The sequence below is a fragment of the Eschscholzia californica genome, unplaced genomic scaffold, assembly GCF_041429995.1.
Source record: "Eschscholzia californica isolate CP2 unplaced genomic scaffold, dmEscCali1.0.p SCAF_3, whole genome shotgun sequence".
NCBI lineage: Eukaryota > Viridiplantae > Streptophyta > Magnoliopsida > Ranunculales > Papaveraceae > Eschscholzia > Eschscholzia californica.
This window is the reverse complement of record NW_028238420.1, coordinates 65,465,549-65,478,328: the sequence shown is the minus strand read 5'-3', so window position 1 is coordinate 65,478,328 and position 12,780 is coordinate 65,465,549. Positions and strand designations below refer to the sequence as shown.

The following is a 12,780-nucleotide window of genomic DNA, read 5'->3' as shown; positions in this document are numbered from 1 at the left end:
ACTACTAAGGTATTGATGGTGGGATTAATGGTGGGACCGGACGCCCATACATTTCAGCAGATGATGAGGCGCGTGGAAATATTTTCTTCTCTGAGGGCCAGATTAAGAGTTTCATTTACTTTCTTGCATTGGATGGGTGACCAATATTTATTTTTCTTGGTAGGTAACGAATCAAAAGGCCAAGATTTGAGATCAAACTGAACGAATGGTTGGATTTGTCTTTTGGCTTGTCCCAGTCAGCAAAAAACTTTGCGTTTTATATAATAGATATTAGTTTATTATAAGGGTTATTTTTCAAATGACCCTCAACTTTGTGACCAACTTCCTGCATGGCCCCCTAGATTAGCAAAAATACTCATATGGTCCAATTTTTCCGTTATCTTTAACTTTCCGTTACTCTCTCTCCTCCATCTCATTTTCTCTCTCTGCCACATCATTTGACCACGCCACATCATCATCTTCTCCGGCAGGGGTCGCTGCTCGGCCAAATTTCCGGTCGGCGACCTTCAAAGTTTTTTTTTATTCTCTCTCTCTCTAAAAACTAAAAAAAAAAAAATTAAACTCTCTCTCTCTCTACAGATCTAGAGAGAGCAGATCCAGACCTTCAATGGATCTGTTGCAGACCCATTGGAGGTCTGTTCGCAGACCTTCAATGGATCTGCTCTCTCTAGATCTGTAGAGAGAGAGAGAGTTTTTTTAAAAAAAAATATAGTTTTTAGAGGAAGAGAGAAGAGAGAGAAAAAAAATTAAAGGTGGTCGGCCGAAAATTTGGCCGCCCGGCGACCCCTGCCGGAGAAGATGATGATGTGGCGTGGTCATGTGTCAGAGAGAGAAAATGAGATTGAGGAGAGAGAGTAACGGAAAGTTAAAGATAACGAAAAAGGGGGTCATATGGATATTTTTGCTAATCTAGGGGGTCAGGCAGGACGCTGGTCACAAAGTTGGTGGCCATTTGGGAAATAACCCTTATTATAAGGCCAGCGCTTTGGGGAGAGCTAAATAGTTTCCGGGGTGTGAAGACTTAGTCAAAAATTAGTCAATTTTGTTTGACAATTTTATTTTGTAAGTTGTTATGGGATAATAAAAACCTCCACCTCACCTCACTCTCTCTCCACCTCACCTCTTCTCTCTCTCTCCTCCATCTCATCTCTTCTCTCTGCCACTTCATCATCTTCATCGGCAAAGGTCGCTGGTCGGCGACCTTCAAACATAAATTTTTTTATTTTATTTCATCTCTCCTCTCTCTCAAAAAAAATTAATTTTTTTTTCCATCTCCTTTCTCTTTCTAAACTCCGGCGAAGGGGATTTCCCTTCGCCGGAGGTCGTCCGGCAGACCTTGAAGGGTTGTTCCAGCAGACCTTCAAGGTCTGCCGGACGACCTCCGGCGAAGGGAAATCCCCTTCGCCAAAGTTTAGAGTGAGAGAGGAGATGAAAAAAAAAATTGTTTTTTTTTTTAGAAAGAGGAAAGATGAGAGAGAGGTGAGGTGGAAAATTTTCCCACAAAATATATTTTCTCAGAAAATTTTCAAAATTTTACATATTCCCTTTAAATTTTCACACCCCGGAAACTATTTAGCTTTCCCCAAAGCGCTGGCCTATTACAACTATCACACTTCTTAGGGCCGACAAGTAATAAATATAAATTAAATTACGTTTTAAAATTTAAATCATTGATTTTATTATGTAATTATATAAGTGTTAAAAGAATTTATTAAATATTGGCACCCCTCGTTTTATTAAAAGATACATATAACTACAATAATAGATTCAAATATTTATATGCAACAGATAATTTGGTATCAACAATATCTAATACCCCATAAATTTATTTAAAACTCTAAATTTTTTTCTTTTAATAATTATTTATTAATTTCTATGGTTAAAAATAATGGAATTAGTTTAATCATTTAATTATTATATATTTTTAATTTAAAATATAAATTTACTTTGCATATGACTTTAATATTTTATTAAAATAATTATAATTAACAAATAAATGAAATACATATGTAAATGAAACCGATAATTCGGTATCAATAGTATCTGATATCATTTAAGCTTGTTAAAAGTTGTAAACTTTTTACTCTTTTAATCATTTTTTCAATTTTTATAGTAAAAATTAATAAATCTAATTTAATCATTAAACTAATATTATTGTAAATATTTAATTAAATTTAAATGTAAAAATGGTGTCCAGGGCTTGTTCTTCTTTATCTTTCTTCTCTTCCACCATTTTGGATGCAGAAATGGTATGGGTTTCTTCCATTTTAGGGATGCCGACTGGAAGCTTGAAGCAGGCAATCGTGACATAATTTCCATGAGATTATCATCTCCCAAGGAAGAAAATGTTGTATGCAGGAGTTTTTATTTAAAGTAAATTTAGGATAAAAGTGCATACCCAAACTACTCTTATCCTTTATTTAGTTGTTTCTTCACTCTCACAGTTATATAAATTAAAAAGGGACTCTTATCGTAATGATACTTTTACTCTAATATCTCATAAGTTTATTAAAAACATTTATTTTTGTATTCTTTTAATAATTAATATTATAATTTCTATATTAAAATTAATAAACTTAATTTAATCATTTAATTATTATATATCTTTAATTTAAATTTACTTTAAATATAAATGTAATATTTTATTAAAAATAACTTTAATTAATAAATAATAAAAACATATCGTAGTTAATAAATAATTGACATACATGTCCATGAGATCGATAATTCGGTATCAGTAGATTCTAATATTATGTAAGTTTAATAATAAATAATCGAGACTCCTTAACTCTAACTTTTTGGTATAATCTTAGATATATTAAAGTGATAATTTTTAGGGTCCGTGGGTGTATAGACCAAAATAATATTCAAAAAAGGTTTATGATCCAATGTTCCCAAAACATGGATATTTAGTCCTTTTACATTATGGACATAATAACTCATTCTTTATGAGATAACTACCGTCCATGTCCCTCCTACAAAAATCACGGGATTTTTAATTTTCTAAGGTGTATTTGGAATGTTTCTAATGTGGGCGTGATTTAGGGGATTTAAAGCAGCTAACGTATAAATCCGAAATTGATTTTTCTCTATCTTCTAACCGTTTTTGGAAAGCAAATCTATTTCCAAATCAATTTAAAACAAAAATCATAACCAAATCAATTTTCTCTCTCTTTACAGATTTGGAAACCAAATCAATTTTCTCTCTCTTACTATGTAAATTTTTTTCTAATATACAAAACATATATATCACTTTCTCTCACTTAACTTTTAGATTTGGAAATAGTATATTTTTCTGGGAACATTAAAGCAACATATGTTTTCGTTTTTACTCATACATAAATACACATAGAATACAAATTATGAAACAAACGTAAATTATATATTATTTATGACGAGGAAACCATCATTTGTCAAGTATACAACATAATTTATCAAATGTATGTGGGTCTTGTTCAATAAATTACACATAATTTCTTTTACATTACACATCCTCTACATTCTGTTAAAAAAAAAGTACAAAATCTTCTTTGGTTCAAAAATGGTGACCATCCATGTACTCTCCATTAGTTTCGTTGACTCACTTTGATTTGATGATTCTCTTTGAAATTTCATCTGGTATATCAAATCTACACACATAAATACACATACATTAAAGAAAAAAAATCATATATTGTATTATAAACTAAATGTACAGTTTCGTAAATTATATATAATGTTTGTCAAATTTTGACAACATTTGAAGGTTTTGAGTAGTTTGGTAAACTTATCAAGGCTACTGTTTTGGGTGAAAAGTACACGTAATGGTAAATAAATAATACATAATTTATGTGCACTTATACGTAAATTATATACATAATGGTAAGAACATGAAAATATACATAAATTATATATACTTTATTGCAAAGTACACGAGATTTGATAGTAAAGCGAAGTATTTCTACTAATGAAATGAGTACTGTTTTGGTGTTAAAGCACGGGTAATGTTCTATAAATTACACATAATTTACTATAAATTGTGGTAATTTACGATAAAGTACATGTACTGTAAATTCTGTTATGAGTAACCGTACGAAAGAACAAATATTTCATAAATCCGTACGGACTGAAAACCAGATCTGAAGAAAAAAAATGAGGATATCATTAAGCTTAAACTACAAATCTAAAGATATCTGCTATGATGATTGATTGCAATAATGTCAAACTCGAGTTGAAGGATTAAACATCAAGATCAAAAACATAAATGAAATTTTAAGAGAGAGAAAGAAAATAAACATCAATCATTCGATTGATGATTGATAATCTGATCTCACGAAATATCAGAAACAACAGAAGATTAAACATAGATCTAAAGAAATATGATATTATCACTGGATGCAAACATAACATACTAACTTTGAAGGAATCATTGAATAAGGAATAAACATAAAGATCTTAAACAGTTATGAAAATTTTAGAGAGAGAAAATAAACATCATACATTCAAAGTTAATGAATTAGTAAACAGATCTTATAGATACGTATCATAAATCTGATACGTTTTATATTAATAGAGCGAAATAATTAGGGTTTTAGTTATAAGAAGAAATATTAGATATTAACAATGGTGTTTATAAAGATTTCGAAAGTATTAAACCTGATAAATGGTGAATTTGGACAGCAATATAATGTAGAAGAAGAAGATTTTCTGAGTTTAATGGAGGTTTGTCAACTGAATCGATTTTAGAGAGATCAAATAAAGAGTTTCCGTTATTAAAAATAATGAAGATATCCTTACTTTGAATAGAAACATGATTGGAGAGAAATATGGAAAAAGATATGCATAGATTTCGAAGGTAAATCAGTTATAAAATATGTAAAGATTAGATTAAAGATTATGAAATAATATTTATTCTAGAGATTTGTGTTTTCTCTCTAGATGAGACCAAATGGACTAGATATCCATTTATATTATTTTTTGGTTTAAAAACCCTGTATAGGATTAGAGAGGATTATATCTACTATTAGGACTCGTTTTTTGGGCTATAAACGCAAAAATTCTATTTTTTAATATAGATGCTTCGAGCTCTAAACATATTTCATGATCAGCAATTTCCCACTAAGACCGTGTTTTGCAAATTTGATCGAAACGAAGATTAAAATCTTCTATTTTCTCTTTCAGATCACCACATGGGGCACTTGAGCTCCCGATAATATTTATTTTCTCGATAAGAGTTTGCCCCAAAAAAGTTTAAGATGGTCAGCTACATATAACTAATACCTATTAGATTCACATATAAATTTACTTTGAATATGATCGTAATATTTTAATAAAAAAATATAATTAACTAATACATGCTAGATTCATATATATATCTGAAACATATATTTTGGTATCAACAATATCTAATGTACAATAATTTTATTACAAACTCTACTTTTTTATAATTATTTCTTAATTGCTATAGTAAAAATTAATTTTATTGTTATATATCTATAGTTTAAACATAAATTTACTTTAAATATGAATATAATATTTTATTCATTTTTTTTTAGTAAATAGTAGAAATATATTATAATTAAGAAATAATTGAAATAAATATGTACACGAAACCGATAATTCGGTGTCTGTAGAATCTGATATGATGTAAGCTTTAAACTTTTTACTCTTTTAATAAAAAATAGTAAAAATAACGAAATTAATTTAATCATTTGATTTTATTATAAATATTTAATTTTAAAATATATATATATATCTTTGAATATAATTGTAATGTTATTAAATATAAATAAATAATATGTTCATTTAAAAAAGAGTAATCAGTATATTACAAAATAATTAAATCACATTTAATAATATTTGTATTTGAATCTTAACTGATTGTATTAGGTTTTTGAATGAGTACTGATAGGTTGAAATAAAATTTAAATTGAAAAATTTCAATCAAACTCTAGCCTTGTTGAATTTGCAATATATGACATGTTTCATTGGGACAATGGATTTGTAACTTGCAGATGATCAATGCATTTGAGAGAGGTGATTATAATCAGGTGGTACCTACTCTTGATAAACATTAATCAGAAAGGTAAAGGCTTTGGTGATTGGACGCGGAAGAAGCAAATGGACGAATATGGGATTAGTTATCTTAGAGCTTCTTTGAGCCAGGTGTCGCGCCCATAAAATTTTGGTTAAGCAATGAGTCATGTCGTGGGCATATTTGACATTCTCTTCTTTGGTGGGAGCCTTTAAAATTAGCCATCCACCGAACAAGATAACATTATGTTAGGCCTAGCAAATGGACTTGGAATTACAAAGTAATGGGCTTCCAAAGGAGGAATTCTATAGAGAACTATGGAGCACTAGGAACACTCTACAGATTTCCATGGAAACCTCTACACCCTTCCTAGCCATTAGGTGAGAGACGTGTGCTTTCATCTTGTCTAGCTATTGTATGGGTATTGTAGAATAAATAGGGGTGAATCGTCTCATTTGTAACCATCCAAGAAGTAATCCTCAAGTGAGAGACCAAAGTGAGTGATTTGGGAAACGTCCTTGTATGTTTGTACTACAAAGTTCTAAAAGCAATAAAAGAGTGTTGTTTTACTGGTATTATGAAAAACCAAGAATCTGGTCTTCCTGTTTTAATAAAAACAGGGATATACTTTAGAGTGTCTTTCTGAAATAAATTTAGAGATAACTTTAATTCTAAAATTATTACTGTATTCTAACAGATTAAACAGGAAAAAACTAATATAATTTAAAACAATGATAAATTAAAAGTTAGAGAGAGAAAGCTGAGTCGAGTTGTCTCTTTCCTTACGACAGTGAACACCCTGGTATTAGTACTAAAACCAGTAAGGTGTTTGTCTCCCAGGATACAACGGATGTACCTTTCAGTTTGACGACTAAGAGTACTTCGTTTTTCTGAAAGCGTGCGAACTTAGAACAAGCAGTAAGAACGACATAATTGACTTCATAAACTCTAAATGCTCTTGTAACTTTGAATGCTAAAACTTTCGTGTTTTGTTTGCTGGATTCTGTTTGGTATTTATAGGAGTATTGGTGACACTTCAGACAGGTGCCTATAGACGAATGGATGCTTCCCAACAGTCATATTTGTCTATTGGTTTTCGGGTGCCATCTTGACCGTCAGATCTCAACGGATTTATGAAGATCTCGCGCCTTGAACGCCCACCGTTAGATCATCAACGGATCTATCTTAAGAGCGTCAAATATCCTGACCGTCAGATCATATCTATGATCGTAAAATCCAAGGCTCCAATCGCTCCTCGCGAAGTGCAAAGTGCAAAGTGCGAGCGCCTCTAAAGCGCCCTAAACGCCCATTCGCCCACGCCGCGCGTGCGTAGTTTGCACCACGCAAACCACGTGAGTCACCTTTCTATTTTAAAGAACATACCATAAATATATGGAAGATTCTATACAAGGAAATAAAATGTTTCCTCCTTCATAAATGTGGTACTAACTCAAAATTCCGGTTTGGAGTTAATGGTACCCAAGCCAAACGAATTTTGTAATAATTTACTCATACGGAATCGGATTTGGATAAAATTTGAGTCTAAATTCAAGAGATCGATGAGAAGAATCCAACTAGACGTCTTAATCGATATTCAGATGAATATAGGTACCTCAAATTAAGGAAAAACCGGTCCAGCTCCTTTTGAGCTAAGTACCGATTCCAACAAAGAGTGCCTTCCACCAAAGTGCTAGTGTGGTCTAATTGAACTTTCTTGCTAGTTCTCTTCAGTATTTTAGTAGCTCAAGTCTCTTGTGTTATTCCGTCACCAACGAATATTGTTTGTTTGTGATCAAGGTTAATTTGTAAACTTGAAGAAAAACTAATTTGCGCTAGTCTTGAAGCATTAGTGTCGTACCGTCGTACGGATAATACGTGCCAGTGTCTAGTCATATTTTACTCCTTGATAGAAGCCTTACCCTACGTACAAGAATAAAATAAGAGAAGTAGTAGTAGTAGAGGGAACTCAAGTGGTGGTCAGAGTCATGGTCTCGAATATAGAGTAAAAAGTTTTAATTTGTGTTTCGACCGATTAATAAGAGTCAAATAGATTGGAAGAACTTTGGTTATCTATATCACATTTTAGCATACCGCAAGTCGCACTCACACTCATGTACAGGCATTTGGATTTATATGAAGGATCACCCCAGACTGTGAAAGGCCCGTGGACAAAAATCGTGTGGTGAGGTACTTTAATTGGTATGCACTTTCTTCTGTCAATCATGAACTTGTTGTGATTTCAAATCATCTATTACTTGTAAGTCCTATTGAGAGTGCATCTTGACAGAATTCATGTTTCCTTTTCGCCTTTTCGAAGAATCGCAACAAAGATAAGTAATGTTGAAGTGGTAATCCGTAAAACTAGAATGTTAACTGAAGAAAATCCTAGATGTTAAATTTTGATCTTTTGGTATGGCGGAGGTTTTAAGCATAAAGAAAAGTCTATGCGGCATAAAGACTTAGTCAATCAAAATTGACTTACGAGACATTTATTTTTGGCCCAAAAATTTATTAAATTGTCACTTGCCCCTAAATCTTCGTCCGTTCATCTTCACCTCAGTTCAACCCCAAAACTTTCCACCACTGTGAAGATGAAGAGAGAAAAGAAGGGGGACAAACTAGTTTAACTCAAACTAGTTATTTCAAATAGAACATTCATTAATTTTTAGAGCTAAAACTGAGATAAGCATTTCTTCCATCACCTCGTCTACACCTTCAACTCCTCATTTCCCATTTCTTTACCATCCATCACTCTCCAGGCAGAACTCTTTCTCTTTTCCTTCTCTGTCACAGTTAATTTTGCAATTGACTCGTATCCATCTGAAACATTTTGATTTGTTCATCTTTTTCAATCATCAAGCATGAACACAAGAAGTCAAGAACCCTAGAACACAGTTAGTTAAGTTACATTTACGTGTATATACAAATACTTGTCATGAGGTACAAAAAACAAAACACTTGCCTCTTGATAAACAATCAAGACATAAACACAAGATGTCTGAAAAATCAGAATCAGTTGAACATCAACCCCTGTTTAAACGCTGCTGTTTCGTGGTAATGGAACAACACCGTAAAAGAAATCCCCAAAGTAACCACGAGGTTCATGAACTAGCTTAGAGATAATATCTCTGAGTGTGATAACCCCTTCAAGATTTCCATTATCATCTACTACATAAATTCTATGTATTTTCTTGGAGTCAAGTCTTAGAATTACTTCTTTGATTGTATCATCTTTCTTGCATGTAATTATTCCATGCAAGATTGGTGATTCTTCTTCATGTGACTTCAGATAGTTTCTAACAGCGGTTAGGAAGTTCTTTGCTGTAATCGACCTACAAGTTAAAAAAAATTCATCGGTTATTTAAACGACAAAAACAGTTATAACGACGACAGAAAAATTCATGAAAGAAACGATAGCAGGAAGGTGTTGTTAGTCGTTTCCGAAATGGTCATTAATTATTCCCGGTATAATAGCCACGTGCTAAACGCTTAGGTAGAGCTTGTTTCTTCTCTAAGTAAGATGCGAAATCTGAATTGACTTGAGTCAGATTTTAAATTGTTTTTTGTTTGTCTGACTCGGTAATGCCTAACACCGTCTCAATGGTGGGTTCGGGTTGATTTTGGATCCATTTGAATCAGATGAGATAAATTTTTAAACGAGAAAAAACAAACCAACCATTAGAACCGATACAATCATTTCTGCTCTAGAACGTAGATAACCGGCAACCCACTATCGATCGTATAAAAATTTATGTGGAGGAGCGAAAGTAGAGGTCTCGTTCATAGTACACACAAATATGTAAACTAAAGAAAAGATTGAAGCAAAGTTAGGTTAAGAGAAGAACCTGTAATCCTTGTATATTTCTGATGCAGCAAGAAGAAACTGCACATCTCGAGTGCTTATATTCCCAATTGCCTTGTAGCCTTTACCTTCAACTACTGGAAGCCCTCCTACTCCATTTTCTCTCATTCGTTTAAATGCCTTAAGAACAGGCTCTTCTTCATGCACCTGCAAATCAAACGAAAAAAGAAAAAAAAAAAAAGATAGTTTAGAAAAGCAATTAGTATCTCATTCATATACTGCGAACAAAAGAATATGATCCCATCTCTGGAATGGAGAAAAACATGTCACAACAGCAGGCATCATATTACAGGAAAGTAGGCGTTTGGAGATAACTGGAAGTTATAAATTTTGGGTTGTCTTGAGCGAGCTCGCTCTTGGGGCGAGAGAGGGAAAAGGGCCACCCAGCACTGATATCAACACCCAAGAAACGAGACTCAGCCCAATTTAAAACTGATATTTTAGGGAGGGGTTGTTGGGATAATCCCACACCGCATAAGTACATAACACGAAAACACCAAAGAATAGACACTGCTTGATTATCCTAAATGATGAAGATCGTTTGAATCTAAAAATGACAAGAAAGGAATAAAAGATACCTTGATCAGTTGATGAGGCTCCATAAGAGGAAGACCAAGTTCGGAGAGTTTCTTTGTGCCCCAATTTTCAAACCAATGAAGTCCAACACATTCTGCTAGCATATGAACAACAGCAGACTGTGTTATAATGTTATCAATCTTCCCTTCCCCTAGATCAACCACCGGTAAGCTCTTCATTTTGTACTTAGATAACAGCAAAAGCATTGTCAAGAAGGTATCAGATTGCTGCAGAGCTAGAAATGGTGCCCAACGAAATGACCCAGAGATATCTTCGACCTGTAATATTGAAGAATGTTATACTCTAAAAGTTTTTCCAGGAGACGAAAAACAAAAAAAAATGGACTGAAAGATAGATGTTACCTTAGTTGTCTTATAGTAACTGGAAGAAGTCAGAGTTTCGAAAAAGTTTCCACTCATTGAAGCATCAGGATCAGGTTCTAGGCTTGACGAGTATCCATTTCCTATAGCATTGATTTCCATGGTCTTGAGAGCTGCTGTTTCAGACTGCAAAGAGAAACTTAGCCTTCAGCTTTCCTTATGAGACGAAGCACATGACAATAAACTTGGAGGTTTTTTGTGATTACCCAAGACTTGGCAATCATTGATATTGTTTTCGTTTTGACAGTCAGGCCCAAGCCCAATAGATACATAGTTTTGTTCCTGACAAAAGGCTCCATAAACTCACTTGAAAGGCATTGGACACTCACTAAGTTTGAGAACGAAACTCTAGCCCAGACTCTCAGACGCTCTCTAAGGCGATGTAGGACTAGTACACATCACTCTGAAGGAACTGAATAAAGTAACAAAAAGTGTATTAAAATTCGATGGTGGCAATACAAACCTGATGCAGAAGCCAGACGATGATTCCCGGAAACTCAACAACACCGATGTATTTGTCGATCCAACTGGCGTCATCTGGTTCGTCAACGTTCCTCACGAGTGCACTCAGAATTTTGTTTTTAGACAACATTTGGACAGTCTCAGCCAAACTGGAATTTGAGTTTATTTCAATTACTGGGGGTACAAGTTGATCATAAAAGAAAAAAAAAGTAAGTTTAATATCATATCTCAAACCACGATTCATCATATATTTACAAGGTTTTAAAGTAAGGGTTATTTTATCTTTGGCCCCCTCGTTTGTGATCAACTTCCTTTTTGGCCCCGGTATTTTATTAGTAAGTTTATAAATTCATAATATATCACACCAACAAAAGAAAAACTACTCATACACAACAAATCTCTTGGTTAAAGAAGATCAATTTTGATTTTTTTTTTTTTTTTTTATTTGCCAATCAATCAGTGGAGTTTATGCTTATATCCAATGATCAAATCAAAGAAATTACAGAGTTAATCAAATGATTGTCTAGTCCAATATTTCTTATTAAATTCACTAACCCAAGTTAGTAAACAATAAATTAAGATGGTTTGCTTTTCTAATTTGGAAATACCAGAGCAAATTAGTTAATGATATATTAGATGAAGAACATAGTGGGACCAAATTTTAAGAGAGTGAGAGAGAGATGGGATTCTCTATAATTGCATACCTTTGGAGGAAGGGGAAGGAGGGAAGGAAGAGACAAAGACGCTTTCAAAGCAAGAGTTGAGCTTCTCAGAAGGACTGAGTTGAGGCTCTTGTATGTCCCATAGATCTTCCACCCTTAATCCTAATTTCGCTTCCGGACTTGACATTCCACTTCTTGGACTCTCCTCCATCTCTCTCTCCAAAACTCTCTCTCTCTCTAAATTCTCTCCCCCTCTAAAACTCTCTTAAAACTGCTGCTGCTGCTGCTGCTGCTGCTGCTGCTGCTGCTGCAACTTTGAACTGAGATAGTTTGGTTTGTTCAGTACTGTCTCCACTGATAATGTATATATGGAGTCACTCACCCAAAGTGGACAAATTAAAACAATGAAATTGGGTGGGGGAAGTCTCTGATTTAGGTGATATGGATATAATCCTTACCGTTCACTTGTTTCGTCAACATCCACATTGGGTTGGGTCTTATGATCTTATCTGATGATGTGTACGTTTAATACAGTAGTATATCATATTATAATGGAGCATGCATACTCATCTGCCATCAATTCATGGTTATCTTTCAACTCTTTATTATTATTATATCTTAGTTGTGCCCACTGAATACTAGGCACTCAGGAAAGTAATATACCACCTACCTACCGGTGACTCTGGTTTGATGGGTAATAACCAACCACCTATAAACAACTACAATTGTATAATTCTTCAACAAAAAAAAAAAAAACTACAATTGTATAATGATATAAAGACTGAAAAATTACACACAAAAAAAAATTAACTGAAAATCTATCCA

General features: G+C 33.3%; 1 protein-coding gene across 2 annotated transcripts; it reads right to left on the bottom strand.

Annotated features, from left to right (window-relative positions):
• Positions 1 to 8,834: 8,834 nt before the first annotated feature.
• Positions 8,835 to 12,665, bottom strand: LOC147553463 (SNF1-related protein kinase regulatory subunit gamma-1-like). 2 transcript variants are annotated; one of them, XM_086665314.1, is made up of 6 exons: positions 11,998 to 12,665; positions 11,295 to 11,467; positions 10,814 to 10,957; positions 10,454 to 10,729; positions 9,859 to 10,022; positions 8,835 to 9,345 (listed from the first exon to the last, which is right to left on the bottom strand). In XM_086665314.1, the coding sequence occupies exons 1-6, from the start codon at positions 12,164 to 12,166 to the stop codon at positions 9,048 to 9,050; spliced, it is 1,224 nt and encodes a 407-aa protein (XP_086521440.1). In that variant the 5' UTR covers positions 12,167 to 12,665; the 3' UTR covers positions 8,835 to 9,047. The 2 variants fall into 2 exon arrangements, with proteins under 2 accessions (XP_086521440.1, XP_086521441.1); XM_086665315.1 differs by having other exon boundaries at positions 11,295 to 11,442; positions 11,998 to 12,418.
• Between the last annotated feature and the right edge of the window lie 115 nt (positions 12,666 to 12,780).

Coding starts and splice junctions, on each gene's coding strand:
- LOC147553463 (XM_086665314.1), bottom strand. CDS start 12,166: ATGGAGGAGAGTCCAAGAAGTGGAATGTCAAGTCCGGAAGCGAAATTA. Junction 10,023..10,453: donor AGCCTCATCAACTGATCAAG/GTATCTTTTATT, acceptor TTTGATTTGCAG/GTGCATGAAGAAGAGCCTGT. Junction 9,346..9,858: donor GAAATATACAAGGATTACAG/GTTCTTCTCTTA, acceptor TTTAACTTGTAG/GTCGATTACAGCAAAGAACT.